The 17,010-nt window shown below is 40.2% G+C and overlaps 1 protein-coding gene across 10 annotated transcripts in view; it reads left to right on the top strand.

Annotated features, from left to right (window-relative positions):
* dock10 (dedicator of cytokinesis 10) overlaps positions 1 to 17,010 on the top strand; it is a 40,319-nt gene that overhangs the window by 5,132 nt on the left and 18,177 nt on the right. For 7 of the 10 annotated variants that reach the window (XM_016670196.1, XM_016670193.1, XM_016670198.1 and 4 more), the window contains exons 3-29: positions 1,998 to 2,087; positions 2,940 to 3,022; positions 5,298 to 5,370; positions 5,578 to 5,724; positions 6,425 to 6,559; positions 6,883 to 7,072; positions 7,827 to 7,912; positions 9,651 to 9,734; positions 9,864 to 10,022; positions 10,214 to 10,462; positions 10,542 to 10,664; positions 10,953 to 11,035; positions 11,119 to 11,241; positions 11,341 to 11,420; positions 11,494 to 11,681; positions 11,851 to 11,916; positions 12,049 to 12,141; positions 12,249 to 12,372; positions 12,465 to 12,586; positions 12,721 to 12,807; positions 14,109 to 14,201; positions 14,385 to 14,503; positions 14,698 to 14,767; positions 15,599 to 15,712; positions 15,866 to 15,937; positions 16,040 to 16,186; positions 16,845 to 16,928. In XM_016670196.1, coding sequence (XP_016525682.1) covers positions 1,998 to 2,087; positions 2,940 to 3,022; positions 5,298 to 5,370; positions 5,578 to 5,724; positions 6,425 to 6,559; positions 6,883 to 7,072; positions 7,827 to 7,912; positions 9,651 to 9,734; positions 9,864 to 10,022; positions 10,214 to 10,462; positions 10,542 to 10,664; positions 10,953 to 11,035; positions 11,119 to 11,241; positions 11,341 to 11,420; positions 11,494 to 11,681; positions 11,851 to 11,916; positions 12,049 to 12,141; positions 12,249 to 12,372; positions 12,465 to 12,586; positions 12,721 to 12,807; positions 14,109 to 14,201; positions 14,385 to 14,503; positions 14,698 to 14,767; positions 15,599 to 15,712; positions 15,866 to 15,937; positions 16,040 to 16,186; positions 16,845 to 16,928 — 3,084 coding nt within the window. The remainder of the gene's footprint in view (positions 1 to 1,997; positions 2,088 to 2,939; positions 3,023 to 5,297; positions 5,371 to 5,577; positions 5,725 to 6,424; positions 6,560 to 6,882; positions 7,073 to 7,826; positions 7,913 to 9,650; positions 9,735 to 9,863; positions 10,023 to 10,213; positions 10,463 to 10,541; positions 10,665 to 10,952; positions 11,036 to 11,118; positions 11,242 to 11,340; positions 11,421 to 11,493; positions 11,682 to 11,850; positions 11,917 to 12,048; positions 12,142 to 12,248; positions 12,373 to 12,464; positions 12,587 to 12,720; positions 12,808 to 14,108; positions 14,202 to 14,384; positions 14,504 to 14,697; positions 14,768 to 15,598; positions 15,713 to 15,865; positions 15,938 to 16,039; positions 16,187 to 16,844; positions 16,929 to 17,010) is intronic. The other 3 variants (XM_016670200.1, XM_016670195.1, XM_016670192.1) reach the window with 1 other exon arrangement.

Genomic DNA, 17,010 nt, shown 5'->3' with positions numbered 1-17,010 from the left:
ACATGTGAAAGCAGAGTGTTTGAGGTGTATAGCCATAAAATACAATGTTCTATATTAACTTTAACATTATCATCTGGGCTCACACAAAATGTTTACATTTGTAGTTCTGTTGTGCTTCTGTACAATAATAATAAAGACATTCTGATTAAAATGTGTAAGTCTATCAAAAAAATAAATAAAAACACTAAGGATTTTGGGTATTTGTTTCATCTGCAGCGGTGTCTGTAGAAAACCCGACAGAGGAAGATTTTTAAGACAACTGTCTTGGCGTCAAAAATATTGGAAAGTAACTGTTTTAGTTTCTGATTCTAAAGTGTTGGCTGCAGGCGTCAAGCGTTATTTCTATATTTAAAACTTTCCTCACCTTCTCTCCAGCCGGTGTTTGGCAGTTATTTTCAGTTTCTTGAAAATAGCATGTCGTCAAACAAACTGTGAACTGATTTGGCCGCTGTAAAATCTGCACTTTTAATTCGGTTTTTGAATATGCTGCACATGTCAAGAAGCACCGAATGTCGACCATAAAAACTGAGAGAAACTAAAACAAGAATAAAATCAAGAAAAAGACATAGCTTTGTATTAACTTTTTATGGTGTGAGTAACAGTGAAAGTACAAAGATTGCACTTGTGAAATGATCTAATTGCTTTTATATTAAATGCAAACATAGTTAAAAAGCTAAATAAAAAGCTAGCTAAATGCACACTAAATTTTGTAGAAATGTTCAGGTGGATTTTAAAAAGAGTATCCCACCTAGTCGGTTGTTTTATTAGAGAGTAACACCAGTCTAACAAGCTCCAACCAGCTGGTTGAGTAATTTTGTTGCTTGTTCTGATTGCTAGTTTGGTGTCTGCTAATTAACCAACATGCTGCTCGCATCTTTCCAACTGTATCTTTAAAACATGGCCTGATCGCACTGAAGGCTGGTTGGTGCTTCTTTAGTTTCCAGGTACCGGTTTTCTTTATGTGTGATTGGAAATATTTACAATCAGCTACAATTAAGCCCAAAGCATATTTAGATTTAAAGTACTTTTTATTATTATTATTATTATTATTATTATTATTTATTTTACCAACACTCTTCTCCAGTCTACACGACATGTTAATGCTTAAGAATGGTACAGCCACAGTTGTAGTTGAATCTGAGAGGCAGCAGCTAAAGATTAGGGTGATGGCAAGGAGGCCTTCCAATGTCAAGGGCTTGGACCTCATCGCCAGATATTAGTTACAGAAACTGTGAAAACATGCAAAAGCAGTGTCAATACATTCTTCTATCACTGATTTCTATTAAGGATAAAAATAATTATGGATATATATATATTTTTTAACAAAACGTAAATAAAAGCATACCTAAGCTGTGCTAAGCTAAGCTGTGGCTCTTTTAAAGAAGAGGACACATATACATATCGATTTTTACAAAAATCATTTCATTTAAATATTTATGCAGTTAAAACTGAAGAAGTTGCACATTCATAAATCTACTCTTGGTCTTATACCCCATTGTCTTTAATAAAGGAACCTGTGGCATGTTTCTTGTTTTTTATTTAACTTAATTTTATTTTTATTTTATTTTCCTTTTATGTCTTATCAGATTTGGTCAAAATAAGAATTGGCAAGTTAGACCTTTAAGACAAATCTATGCCATAAAAATGAGACTTACTAGTTTTTAGCACCAACAACAATTAAGTCAATCTATGGAGAAAAAATCTACAGGTCTAACTTTAACTACACCTTCAATCAATCAAGTTCTCTAAACAGGTGGGGCGTTTAAAGGAACTTATTGTTTCATCTTTTTTCTCCGCAGCTAAAACACTGAGTTCACACTGTGTTGCGTTCAAGCCTTTCTGGATGTACGCCACACCACAGCATCTTTTTTTTTTTTCTTTTCAAAGATCCCTTAGTAAATTCTTAAACAATGTTTGAGAATGAACTAACTTAAGCAAATATTTGAGGTATCTCTCAATTTGGTAACCGACCGTCGTCTACCCATTTATTTTTGCAGGTATCCACGGTGCCTCAAGAGAGACGAACTCTCAACTCAACGGTCCCCGAAGGGGCAGAACTCCAGGCTGAGTGTCTGCTGGTCAGACAAGTAAGATGCTTTTACTGTTTTATGCCTATTGATTTATCGCTTTACTCAGTGTCTGTCTTGAAACTCGATTGTTTTATTTTGGCTTTTTGTCTCCTCGTAGTTGTTCAGCCCTTTGTTTGACGGTGCTTCATTGCTTTTACTGCGTGGGAAAGCTTTTGGCTGAATTCAATGTGGTTTGGGGGGGGGAAGAAAGATCGGTTGGTGGTCGACTGTCAGTTTAACCTACACTAATTTTACGATTTCCTGACTCAAAAGGGACAGTTCTTTTGTGTTTCTGCGACAAACTAGCGGTGATGTGCATGAAATGGGCTTCAGCTTGGAATAATATCTGAGGTGTCAGATAGGTACAGCTAAAAGGAGCATAGTATTTCTGACCTTATCTTTTTAATCTGTACACTTTCTTTTGGATACATTTGAATCTAGTGACTGTTGGGTTACTAGTTTTTGTATCTTTGGCAACAAATTATTTACTTCGATGTGTATAAATGGATTAAAGGGAAATGTGAAACTTTGTTGACCAAACGAGCAGGATGTGAAACTTCCCTGCAGCATCTGTGACTTCCACTGTACTGCACAAACCATCTGAAAGCAGACATTTAACCAGTCAAGCAATCTCTGGCAAGCTAAAGATATCTCTGGCGACGGAATCTAAATTTAGTTCCCCTGCATGAATTTAAATATTCTGGATAAAGATTTTTTATATATTTTTTTTTTTTGCTTTAGCGTCATCTCATCTGCCGTCTTTCTGACCCGTGAATATTTCTCTACCGGCTTTATATCCACATTTTCCACAGACATGGTCTTATTAAAAGACAAAAAAAGTAAATATTTAATTCTCACCCTCTTTCTCAGGCCTGCAAATATTATAACTCTGAGCTAAATGTGGTCCAGTTCAAGTATGACGACTATGCTGGAGACTATCGCTTGCTGCCAAGGTAGTAACATGTTTTTCCTTGATTATGTAGCATCTATTTGTATATTAATATTAAAAAAATTCTTTTTTTGTGAATTATGAAGAGTGAATTAATAAATATTCAAAGATGGAGCTGTATAATTTGAGTAAGCTCAGCTTCCTGCTTAAACGATAAGACTACTGTTTAATCTTTCCGTGTTATGCTGCACCATGCTTTCATGTTTTTGTTTGCACAGATTTTTTGTTTATTACACGTTAAAAGGTTTCTGTCTTTCCAGTTCAGCTGGATTGCATATAAAAACAGGACTCTTATTGCATACCACTCTTCCTTATGTGTGGGTGGTGACATGAACATGGGGAAGGTGAATTTTGTGTCTGCTCAACCATTTCTGTGTCAATTTGACTATTTTGAAACATTATCCTGATGAAAGACCCAATAAGTAGCCATTTTTGGGTTTCCGTCTGGTGTCACCAGATGTCTAAGGGGTTGCGATACGATGTAGCCTCTCAAACAAGGTTCTCGGGGCCTCTGGAAGAGAAACATCATCACATATCCTACCATCCACGACGGTTAACATCAGGCGCTTTTCTGCATAGTCCTCTGTATCCTTTATCTCATGCCAAATCTCCCTTTTTTGGTTTATATGCTCAAACTTGGCTTCATTTGACCAAATTCCTGTAGTGCTTGGCAAACTCCACTTGTTACATTTCAGATGGGTGGACAGAAAAAGCCTTTTCCCGAGCTACACGCCCAAACAGGCAGTCAGGATGTAGATACCGTCTAGTGTTTGTCATGGCGTCTTGATGACAGGAGAAATACTTTCCTCCTTATCCAGCCTGGTTTGATACAGTTTCAGTTGTTTAAATTTAAGCTGTAGACATGGGTAAGTTGGATAAGTAATTATTTTCTTTCAGTGAGTGTCGTCACATATATCTGCCTCACTTGACTTACATTTTTCTCCTCGTCTTTCCATTCAGAAGACTGACTAAGAGAAATGGGACTTTGTGTCATGCCATATTTTTATACCCCGAGAAAACAGAAGTCATGGTTTTCCACTTTGGTCAACATGAAAAGTAAAGCAGCACTTATGTAATATGATTATTATAGTTACTCTACTGGAATCAATAAATCAATGCGGTTGTTTTACTCACTTAGTAAATGTTTTCAGATTCATGGTGGAATTTTTAACATTTGATACTGGAGAAAATGCTCCTATTCTAAAGGAGGAAATGTTTCAAAGACACTTCACACCAACAATAATTAATGCGGGGACTGTCTATTTTTGTTTTGTTTTACATTGGCAGCCATCTTGTATTTTCCAAGGACCTTACATTTCTTCTACTACCCCATTCTTCTGATGTCAGTCCTCCTGTTAGACATGAATTGAATAACGGAGTCTCTGCTCTGAATCAGTCTGTCAGTCAGTTAACTTTAGCTTAGCGAGTCCCAGGGAGGCTGACCCAGAACGGCCCTTCGGCCACAGGAATGTCCCTCTTCTGTCCCCTGGGTTGCCACTATATTCTTTCAGCCAGTTCACATGACCTCTGACATGACATCGCGGATGAACCATAAAACAAAACGGAGGCATAAAGACAAGTTAGAGCACAACACTTATAGAGCCGTAGTCCCCAAAGTGCTGTCATTTAAAAACGTAGGACACACAAATTGCAGAGCGTTTGCTGAATTTACATGTAAACATGTTGTTTGCTTCGGGATTTATGGAGCAATCTGAAGTGAAATGTGCTCCAAAAACCCAAATGACAATGAGGAATAATAGCTCGTTGTCACTGCTGTGATTTGAGTGAAGAGGCTGCCGTGTTTTGTTTTCCACCCAGCAGAAAGTCTTCCCATGTCGGTCTGCCAGCCCACAGTCGCCGCATTTCTTCTAAACGTCGTCCAACGAGATGTTTTCCCGGACAGCTTTTACTGCCGTTAGACCTTTCGCTGAGGTCTGACGGCTCCGGGGCCGTCCTCCTCAGACTCCAGCCTTGCAGTTTCCCCCCTACAGCACACACACACACACACACATACACACACACACAAAACATTTCATCCCATCGCTCACACACAAAGACGTGTCCTCTTGTACAAATTAGTGGAGCGGGATCCAGTGAGGGCTGCTTATTGTTGACTTCTCCCAGAGATCGATGGAGCGGAGGCAGCCACACGCGGTTGTTTGTGCTCCTCCCGATCGAGAGCAATAATCCAACACAACAAATGATTTTTTTTCCTTCCTTCTGTCAGATCAAAGATGTACTGATTCAACTGCTTGTTTGGTTTTCCATTTCCTTTCAAGAAAACTGTACAAACCGGAGAAGCTGCCATCCCATTCTTTTGAGATTGACTATGAAGATGTGGACAAAGATGAGGTTTGTGATCACCTTTTATTTTTTATTTTGTTGTCGGTAGAGTTAAAACTTTGCACACTGCCTACATCTTGCTCGTTTTTTTTTTTTTTTTTTTTTTTTAACAACTGTGGCTCTCGCGTTTTGTAAAAAGATGCTGGTTTAGTGTCTAGAAGTTGAGTTTCTATCGAAAAGAGATCATTCATTTATGACTGTGTGTTTTCTCTACAGGACACCACATCTCTGTCCTCATCCAAAGGAGGAGGGGGCGGAGGTGGTGGAGGAGGCGGAGGCGGAGGGGGCATTGGTGTGTTTCGGTCGGGCTGGCTTTATAAAGGAAACTTCAACAGCACAGTTAACAACAGCATCACTGTCCGAGTGAGGAGAAACGCATTGTTGTCTTGTTCCGCTTTTGCACGCAGACTTATCGCCACGCTTTTTCTTTCTTTGCCCCCCTCCCAAAAAAAATATGCTTTTCTTTGATGTTGACCTTTGGTTTAGCTTAAATCTACACATGCTGAGAAAAGTTTTCCCAAATAATAATAATAATAATAATAATAATAATAAAAATGGAATAATTATAAATGTGTGCTTACATTATTATTTAAAATGCACATCTATTGCACATCTGGCTTTAGGTTTATTTTACATTCTGGATTCTTATTTGTTTTCTGTATAAAATATCCATCCATTTCTTTACACCCTTTCCCTTAGTGGGGTCGGGAGGGTTGCTGGTGCCCATCTCCAGCTAACGTTCCGGGCGAGAGGCGGGGTCACCCTGGACAGGTCGCCAGTCTGTCGCAGGGCAACACAGAGACAAACAACCATGCACACACACACACACACCTAGGGGCAATGTGGAGAGGCCAATTAACCTGACAGTCATGTTTTTGGACTGTGGGAGGAAACCGGAGTACCTGGAGAAAACCCACTGTCCATGCAAACTCCATGCAGAAAGACCGGGGCTCGAACCCAGAACCTTCTTGCTGCAAGGCAACGGCTCTACCAACTGCGCCACTGTATAAAATATAAACTTCTTAATCACTATTTCAAAACATATTTTTTTGTTTTTGTGCAGTCATTTAAGCGGAGATACTTCCAGCTCACTCAGCTCACGGATAACTCCTACATCATGAACTTCTACAAGGATGAAAAGATCTCTAAGGAACCCAAAGGCTGCATCTTCCTGGACTCATGCACGGGTGTTGTACAGGTGGGTCTCACTAAAATCACAACGCAGTGTTTGCAGCACGCACTTTACTGTGCGCTTCATTTTGCAGGCAGTCGTCGTGCTGCACAAGGCCAGCTCACTTACTGCTTGTCTGGTCTCAAGACCACAAAATACCACTGCAGATTTTCAACCAGCATGTTAGGTTTCAGATGCAAACAAAAGCCTGGTTAGTTGCCCAGGCTTTACACTTAATCACATGTCACAAAAACACCAGGTTCTCCGATTTTCAAAAGCGGTGAGAAACCTTCGACGGAGGAACCGTGCTCTGAATGAGTAACTAATTGACTTATCTCCGTTCCTCAAAGAACAACCGTCTGAGGAAGCACGCATTCGAGCTGAAGATGAACGAGGTGACGTACTTCGTGCTGGCCGCGGAGAGCGAGCAGGACATGGAGGAGTGGATCAGCACGTTGACTCGCATTTTGCAGATAAGTCCCCCCGACGGGCCGGCCCCGGATCGCAAGAGTCTGGAACTCACCACAGAGAAACAGCAGGGTGAGACCCGATCGTATTCTGGAACGTGAAATTTACCGTTACCGTGAGAAGTTTGTTTCTTTGACTGCATCAATTGTACAAATCCCCCTAGGAGATGTAACACTTTCCCTCCTGGACTTAGCTGAGCTAAGTATTGTCTATCATCATGCTGGTGCTGTAATGGGGAGAATTGTTTTGAAGGGTTTGGAGTTTTTCTTTTTCTCAATTTCAGGAAATCAGACCTGACAGTGACTCCATCTTTAATTTAGTAGTTGTTTCTAAACCTCTTGTACCCGCTGCATCGCAGGCCCACAGCCTCTAACTGAACATAACAGACTGTCAGACTCTTTAAACCAGTGAAAAAGTGAAGGAATGATGTAATGGCTTCAGGCTGCATGGCTCTGTGGTCTGCTGGCATGCCTCTAAATCAGGCTCTGGGTGTGTGGTGACCTATCATTAATGAGCCAGCGTGCCTTTTTGGAAGAATAGCTCCAGGCAACGTGAGAGGCGCATTTCTGCTGAGGCCCGCTTGCGTTATTACCCATAAACGGTTCAAATGGTGTCATATTTTATACCTAACTGGATATGCGTCTGCTGGCTCAGGGTAGCGGAGTGCTTAGTTTACTGCAGGACCTGTTTTAGAAAATGTTTTATGGCCTCATATTTACGTAACATGAACCGCCTGCGTAAACATTCCCATCCAGTCGATGACGGCGGTCATCGCTTACGGACAGACTCTGGGGAGTCCTCATTGTGTTTTCCTCTCTCCCTGCAGACGTGTTTGACGTGTCACTGAGTGACAGCTGTTTGCAGGAAAACGAAGAAACCACAGAGAACGGCATCCATCCAGATCTGGCAAAGGTTGGTTCCACTTATGGCTGAATCTTACGAGAAGTCCCATGACTCTGCTGCTCCAGCAAAGACTTCAAACTGTTCAGCTTCGAAGATGCATTTTATCTACTGCTGTTCTTGTGACAGGGTGCATTGCATAGCAGAAAATAAGTCATCTAACACATTGAAAAGATTATACACTGACTTTTAAAAGTTGTATAGAAACTTCTGAACATTCTTTAATGAGTTTTCTTACACCAGCGCTGGTTGTCTCGTCGTCTTCCTTGACATTCTGCGGATGGCATCAAACAATTATTTTGTGATGATCTCCAATCTTCCTTATCATATAGCATTTATGCTCAGAATATTTTAATTTTAAAAATGGGCCTGAAGAGGCAAATTACAGCACATAATGTCTCACAAAAGTAATATGTTTATTTTCTTCCTCCCATGGTAACAAAGAGCACAAATTAAGGGTTTAGGATCCGTTTCCGGGCAATAGATTTATTTAAGCTGTGGAAAACCAGAGTTTAGCGAAAGCATATCTGGTTCAAAGCATATGATTAGAGTGGCCTCTTCTCTGCCTCTTCTTCTCAATATTGACCCAATTTTCAATATGGACCTGTAGGCCCTGTGAATTACCTCAAATTGTGAGAGGTTTGGTGAATTTACCAAAAATAAGCACTGTATCCCAATTATAATCAGAGCTGACGTGTCTCATAGTTTATTATTAGTAATGGAGATTTGACCGTTGCATGATGGTTGTAAGAACTAAACTCATCGGCTGGTCTTGCATTAAGGAACCTGAAAAGTTTGACTACTTGTTTCGAAGAAAATGAGTGAGCTGCAAATATGTAAGAAATATGTTTTAGGAAGAGTATACTTAACATACAATTGCTCAAAGGAAGCTTTTTTTTTTTTATCCGTATATAAAAACAAATTCTGAAAGTGGGTAAGATCTGCTGTATGTCAAAGCTGAAATATCCAATGTTTCATGACCTCAGACCAAACCTTTGTCTTGGGTTACTGGATGAATTATTGGTACATCAATAGATAAAAGAAGAGAATAACCTACTAAGAAGGTGAGACAAATGCACTGAACAGAAATTAGCTCTGTCACCAGCCACGAGGAGTGAAGCTCAAGGCCTCTCTGGTTAGCAACCAGTAGTTTAAGGAATGCGTACTTGCTGCCCAGTAATAAAAACCAGAAGTTTGACTGTGCCAGTCCACGCTTTGTCTAATAACCGGGGACATTTTCTCTGCCACATATAAGAAGACATTGTGGAATTTTAAAGAATTTAGTATAGAAGATAATCACACCAACTGTAGTTGTAATAAAAGATTGTAAGTGTAATTTAAATTATAAAAGCCAAAATCATTGCTACAATTGCAGTTTCATTCACCAACTCAAAATAAATGTCTTCTCAAGGTACTCCACAAGAGAAATGGATGCAAATAATATACAGAAGTAAATAATCAAGGTAATCCAATCTTGCAAACAAGGGTTGCAAGCAGAGTTTCATCATGCCAAGATCTCAATTATATACTGGAGTTTGATCATTTTGAGGATTTATATGTAAGACTGGTATTTTTTTATTTTATTCTGGATTTAACAAATTAACCAGAAGCAACTGATGAAGAGCTAGAATTGAACAAACGTGACGTGTTCGTTTAATTCTCACCAGGTCTTTTCGCTGCAGCATTTCAGATTTACTAGCAGAGTACTCTCACACACTTTGATGTTTTCCTACTGTCCATCTCTTTACAGTATATTTCAGAGACAGATGAGGGAATACGTTCTGTCAGAAGAGAAGGCCGATTGAATCTGTTTTCTCTTGATCCCGACACACCTGTAAGATTTTTTTTTTTCTTTTATGTTTTTTTTTTTATCTTCACTTGTTTTACTCGGAGCAGTTTGCGTCTGTGTCTCTCACATCTACCCGTTTTATTTCACAAAGTAAATGTGTTGATCCAACTGCAGGTTTTGAGGAGCCCACGGACCGAGCACTCTTTGTCTGACAGCGCGCCGGTGCGTCCGTTTGAGGAGAAGCTTGGCAGAAGATTCATGATAACTTGCAAATCCCTGAATCTGATGCTGCAAGGCTGCGTCACCGAAAGCGAAACCGGGCCAGTCACAAATGTGAGGACAAGATATGTTGTCCTTTACTTTTCTTTTTCTTTTTTCCAAACGTTATTTCAACAAGAGTGACTAAAAAAGGCATTTGATGGTTATTGGTTATTTTCTCCTGGTTAAGTAAATTAAAAATGCAGCTGTTTGAAAAAAAACAAACTGTAAATGTGCAGACACTGACAGGTTCAAATCTCCTCCAGATCGAGCCCTTCTTCGTGTCGCTGGCTCTGCTGGACGTACGAGAAGGAAGAAAAGTTTCCGCGGACTTCCACGTAGACCTAAATCACGAAGCCGTGCGTCAGATGCTCGGAGGAAGCGCCAACAGGCCGGTGGGTTCCGGTTCGGGGGTGGGAGCTCAGGAAAATGGCCTGTCGTCTCCTGCTGAGAGGAAGCCAGGCGATTGTCACCTCAGCCCGGAGTTGGAGCAATGGCTTTGCTTCCCCAAACAGGTACAAGTTTTTTTCCCGTCACGCCTTTTGCCCCGTAGAATGAGCCTAGAAGTCAGACTGACTTATGGTTTACTTGCAGGCCATTTTCTCAGTTACCAACCCCCACACTGACATCGTCATGGTGGCAAGAGTGGAAAAGGTGCTGATGGGAAACATTGCCGCTGGGACTGAGCCCTACATCAAAAATACAGACTCAAGCAAGGTCAGTTGTTTATTTACACCATTCAGATATTAGATTTTTCTAAGGTTTTTTTCCTTTTCCTTCTCCCATTTTCAGCAGTCCGTGTAGTCTTTGTTTCAGAATGCTAAGCTAATCAGCAGACATTCAATAGGCTACCTTAGGTTTTGCATCTAACAACCCCCTGAATTAGTCTGTTAAATATTAGGTTCAATCTAGGGCTGACCACAAAAATGTAAGCTGTTACAACTTACTAAAGTACCCACTCAGCCACTTTTTTTTTCTTTTTTTTTTTTCTTTTAATCTGAACAGACTGTGCAGAAGACTTTGAAAACCAACAAGCAGTTTTGCAGCAAACTGGGAAAGTACCGAATGCCATTCGCCTGGTCCGTCAGGTGAGTAATGGCTCAATGAAAACCATTTCTTCATAGTTGCTATCGGTGAGTTTATGATTTATGTTCCATTTTGTCTTTATTAGGCCGGTGTTTAAAGACAGCCATGGCGGGCTGGACCGCGAGTCCCGTTTCTCGCCTCTCTTCAAGCAAGAGAGCAATAAGATTTCTACTGATGACCTGATAAAGTTGGTTTCTGAATACAGGAGGTGAGATAACTTTAACGCGAAAAGAAAACGACCTGCTTGTCTTCAAGATAAGACGCAGAGTTTATCACCTCTGCTTTTCTTTTCTTTTTTCCTCTGCAGAGCTGAGAAGACCAGCAAACTGCAGACAATCCCCGGGACCCTGGACATAGCGATAGAAAATGCTCCTTTGGAGCATCCCAGTATGTATCCCAGTGCTTCTCCACTCTCCGCTTTCGTCAGGTCTCCGATCTAACCCGAAACCCCGTCTTTCAGATTGCGTGACGTCCTCATACGTCCCGGTGAAGCCTTTTGAAGAGCTGAGCAAACACCAGCCCACCGTTGAGATGGAGGAGTTTGTACAGGACACCACCAAGTTCACCCAACCGCACCGCGTCTACAGAAACCACATCTACGTCTACCCAAAACACCTCAAGTATGACAGCCAGAAGAGTTTTGCCAAGGTGGGTTTTGCTGACCTAAATCTCGACGTAAAGTCTGTAAAAACGGGACGCGAGTTAAATGTTAAATTACTTCCAATAATCCTCCTGGTATGCATATTTCTAATGCCCGTTTTATTGTGCGGTTTTACGTGTGCACTCGTTAGCATTACAATGGTCCTATTGTGTGCAGGCTCGTAACCTTGCAGTCTACGTCGAGTTCCGCAGTTCAGACGAAGAAGTTGCCAAACCATTAAAGGTAGAACATTATCCCTCTTAAAAGAAAATAAATAAAAAAATCCTGTTGGGATTTTTATTGGAATTGTATGTGATTCATTTGTTGCCCAAAATAAGTTTTCTCCAACATGGGGTGGGGGGGTTTCTATTTTAGTGCATCTATGGCAAGCCTGGAGGACCAGTCTTCACCACAGCGGCCTGCTCCACCGTCCTACATCACTCCCAGAACCCTGACTTCTACGACGAGGTGAGCTGGAGAAGGAGATGTCGGGAGTCGGGTCTTGAGGGACTAATTGGCTCTTGAAGAGGGGTTGCCGCCTTCCCACCGCCCGTCTAACGTTTCCGTCTCCGCAGGTGAAGATTGAACTTCCTATTCAGCTTCATGAAAAGCACCATCTACTTTTCTCATTTTACCACGTCACATGCGACATCAACGCGAAGACGAGCTCGAAAAGGAAAGAGGCCTTAGAGACCCCAGGTGAGAGTGCGCTGAAGTGTGAGTCAGGTTATGGGATAACGTTGGTTCGATCTTGTGCGTTAAAAAATATATATACGCTTCCTGTTTGTCAGTGGGGTATTCTTGGCTGCCTATACTGAAAGAAGGTCGAGTTTCATCTCAGGAGTTCAGCATTCCCGTCTCCTGTAACCTGCCTCCTGGATACCTTGCCATCAAAGAAGCCAGCAACACCAAAGTAAGAGTAACAGATGAGAAGATTAAACGATTATAACAAAAGATTTTGTAAAGAATTGCACATGAAGGGATTTGAAGTGTAGCACGTTTTTTTTCTAGAGTTCACAACTCGAGCTGTTTTTATTTCCTCTTAAGCAGAATGGAGCCGACGTGAAATGGGTTGATGGAGGAAAAGCGATCTTCAAAGTGTCCACCAATGTCATTTCAACTGTATACACTCAGGTAAGACATTGGCCTGTGCTTTCAGTATCTGCTTATTTTCAAGTTTTACACCATGCTGCGTAAACACACATATTCACACGTTGCAAGACCAATAAGGACATGCAAATGACAAGCGCTGACTTTCTAACGCAGTGTTTCACCAACCCCTTGGCGACATAAACTCTCGAAATGTCTGCTTATTATTGTAATTCCTCTAATTTATTAGCACAGTGATACCACCTTCACACTTTTATACACGTTCCTTTGATATTTATCTACACAATCTAATCTGATCTCCAGACGAATTACAGGCTGCTGTGGGGTTTTTTAATGTTTTTTTTTTTTAAACTTCTCTGCATGAGAGACTCCATGTGCGCCGCTAAGAGGTGTTACTGCAATTGAACTTATCTATGCAAATGTTGCAACACAATAATAACATTACTTAAACTCATTCTATGCCATGCAAATGCTCTGACTGCGCTGATGAAGATTCACTCACTATTTATTTCGAATTGTAACTGCTCATACATATTTAACCACTCGGGGGTCAGTGGAAGGTTTTGATCTTTAAACCCTAGAAAGGTGTTCATTAAGGTAAAAAAATCGACAAGCAAAGTTGACGTCATGAGAAAATGAACATATCTTAAATTGAATACCCCTTTTTCATTAATACATAAATAATAAATGTAAGAGGGAGCACGATAACTAATTCCCACACTCCTCATATGTGACAAGACTGAACATTTTACTTCATTTCTTTATATTTAAACCCTGTAAAAAACATTTTTAAATTGATCAAGGTATCTACCAGGATAAGAAAGCATGACCACAGCTTCAGAATCCAGCTTATGTCTGACAAAAGCCATCACAAAATGGCAGTCGTCGTGTCTTGTTACGTAAAATATGTAAAACTCTCATGTGTGCAAATCAATGTAAAGTTAATATAAATGCATATTTCTGTGTATAGGTTTCCGTTCAGTTTTGAAACTGACGCCTGTTGGACGATCGGCAGAAGAATCCCTTTTACGGGTCTAGGTTAGGATAACTTGATCAGCAAAATGTAGAACTAATTTCTAAAAAAAAAAAAAAAGTCTCACATCAGCACATGCTAATAAAAGTAATTTTATGGACAAAACAAACGTACAACAAAACATTTTCTGTTGCTTTTGAAGTTGAACAAATGACCTGATTTACATTATGCTTCGAAACTATATCTGAAGTTTTGCATTATTTTCTTGTCTTTTTTTTTTTTTAAAGGAGCTCTCTAAGTAATGTTTCAGCTGCTTGCTGCTGCTTTTTATGAACCCGTCTCTGTTTGCCAGGACCCCCACCTGAACCGTTTCTTCCAGCAGTGCCAGAAGAGAGAGCTGGACCTCTCTCAGCCTCCTACCTCCAACTTCCTCAACTGCCTGAAGGTCAGAAGAAAGCCAACAAAAAACTGCTCTTATTTCAAAAAGCTGTAACCGAGACAGAAACCAAGCACATTGGCCTATAACTCCTTCTTTTAATGAACACGACTGCAAATCAGATTTTTTTTTAGACCTCTTTTACCTCGCTCATTTATTTTATTTTATTTTTTACTCCTCATGCATCTCCAGGGCCTTCTCAGCATGGAGAGAATCCCAGTGATTGTTCGGTTTTTGCCTGTTCTTTTCAACCAGCTGTTCAAGGTTCTGACTCAGAATGACAATGATGAGGTCACTACTGCCACCACCAGGTAAACACTGGCGCTGCAGGGCCATTGTGCATGTTGAAGGCATTGGTGTTGATTTAGTTAAATATATGAAAAGCTTGCCGTAACAATAATAATTAAAACAAATTCTCCTTAGGTCTTGTGTATTTTATAGATAGGCAAATTATTTTTCTTAGATAAAAGAAAATTACCTCTTTGTCGTTACTTTGTTTCTGCAGAGTGTTGGTTCATATTGTTGGCAAGTGTCATGAAGAAAACCTAGATCATTACCTGCAGTCTTACATTAAGGTAAAGTGTAAGAGATGAATGTGTGTGTTGATGTGGCTTTCTGGGAAATTAGAAAAGTTTGTTTTTGTACCCGGGTTGTTTTCAGGAAGATCGCACAATGCTTTTAAAAGCTCTCAATGAAATAAAGAAGAGAAGGAGCCACAGATGTGGAACACCTCAGCCCTCTGAGCGAGAAACACAAAACAGTGTTTTTTTTTTGTTTTGTTTTGTTTTTTATTTAGTTAAAAAATAAGACAGAAAATTAGACAAAAAGAGATGAAAAAAAAAAACTCTCAAGAGCCACTTCATGTTGGCCACAGAGCAGGAAAACTGCAGAGTCTGAAGAGGCAACAGCAGAGAGGGAGCGCTGGGAGGGACGAGGAGATGACCAATAGAGCTAATGAAACTGAGGTTGCCATAGTAACAGACTGGCATGATGAAGTGGTGTCCAATTTAAACTGCTGAGCGAGTCTGTGAGAGGTTATAATGATTATAACGGTTTTCCTTTTTTTTTTTTTCTTCTAGATTCCCTGCCAATATAAAGTGTATTTAAAAAAAGGATTTCATTGCCTTTTTAAATATTTAAATTTTGATTCATTCTTTGTGAAAGACGATCATGTTGTATCTAAAATGTTCCATTATGACACCGCTTTCTAGGTAAAAGAAAAACTAGAAAGCGATCCTATCCTAAATGTTTGTGAACAACAAAATAATCTTTATTAAACTGTCTAAAATTCAATTACTACCTCTTGAGTTTGTTTGTTGTTGTTTTTTATTTTTTGCAAGACTCTGCTGCCCTTCTGGAAGTACACCTGTAACCTGAGTTTTTAATCTTGATTTTTTTTTTTTCAGTATGTGTTTAAATCAGAGGATCATGGCTTTCGGACGGTTCATGAAGAGTTGGCTAAAGGGATGACCTTTGACCTGAAGAGCAATGAGCAGGCAGCAGTCAGGAATGTCCTCAAGGTTTGTCTCCACTCACTAAGCGAGATATATTTGTATTAATTTAAAAAAAAAAAAAAAATCATTCCTCAGTTGTTGTTGTTTACGCAAATATTTTGCAAATATTCCGACTAGCTGTAGCCTTACGTAAAATATTTGGCATTTCCATGCTTTCAGTTCTCCTGGTTCTTCTTTGACCTCATTGTCAAGTCCATGGCTCATCATTTGGTCGACTCTGATAAACTAAAGGTAAATTGTCACCGCCATCAAAAAAAAAAAAAAATAATTTGCCAATTAGTTATTTACGAGAGTTCATGTTCAGGTTCATCTGATCATTTCCTGTGTCCACAGCTTCCGAGGCCCCAGCGTTTCCCCTCGTCCTACCTGAGCCGCGTGGAGACGCTGGTGGAGACGGTATCCGAACACATTTTTTGGAAGTATAAAGATCTGGCGGAGGAAACCCGCAGCGCCAACTCAGCTGTGGCGTCTTTTGCCAAGGTGAGCACAAACCGTGGGGGAAATTGCTGCTGCTATGAATACTTTACAGCTTCATGGTTTTGAAGCAGTTAGCGTACCTCACTAGAAGTGCAATGTAAAGTTTTAACCTGTGGATGCCGATTTAAGCAGATTTCCTATTTCATTTTAACAAAAGGAGCTATACGAACAAAGCTACAAGTGCTTTTCTCTATCTGTTTTGTATAGCGGTCAATCATTATTTCTTTAAGAAAGGAGGAATTACATGGCACACGCTAGTTACTGTGAAACTGAAACTATAATTTTATTGTCTCCATCTGAATTCTCTAGAAAACTTAGCTCCTTAAGATTTTTCCAAGGCTGCCAACATTTCTGAATCCAGCATGTTGAAACAAACATGGCTGATGATCTTTTCTACATAACAGCGTCCCCCCCCCCACTAAGAGTCTTGATGGCAGCACGACCTGGTTCTGCCTACTGTTAGAGAAAAACCACATTTTTGAGCTTGTGACCGGCTTGTCAGTAATCATTGCCAATGAAGCTGAAAAGGGTCTGATTCCGGTCACCAGTCGAGCTTGGTGCACCTCTGTTCCTTACATATCGAATCCCCTCAACGTGACACGTGTTATCTTCAACCTTTAACTGAGTTTTTGATGCGTCTGTGTCTGTGTGTGTTTTGCAGCGCTGCTTTACACTGATGGACAGAGGCTTCACGTTTAAGCTGATAAGCAACTACATAAATATGATCACTGCTACAGACAGCAAGGTAACAGAAAAACATCTTGTAGGCACAAATATTAAAAGCTATATTAATAACTGGGAACGACTGTAAGTGAAGACGTTTTCTT

This window comes from Poecilia formosa, unplaced genomic scaffold (assembly GCF_000485575.1).
Source record: "Poecilia formosa unplaced genomic scaffold, Poecilia_formosa-5.1.2 Scaffold31, whole genome shotgun sequence".
In the NCBI taxonomy this organism is placed as follows: domain Eukaryota; kingdom Metazoa; phylum Chordata; class Actinopteri; order Cyprinodontiformes; family Poeciliidae; genus Poecilia; species Poecilia formosa.
This window is presented reverse-complemented; position numbering and strand designations above follow the sequence as displayed.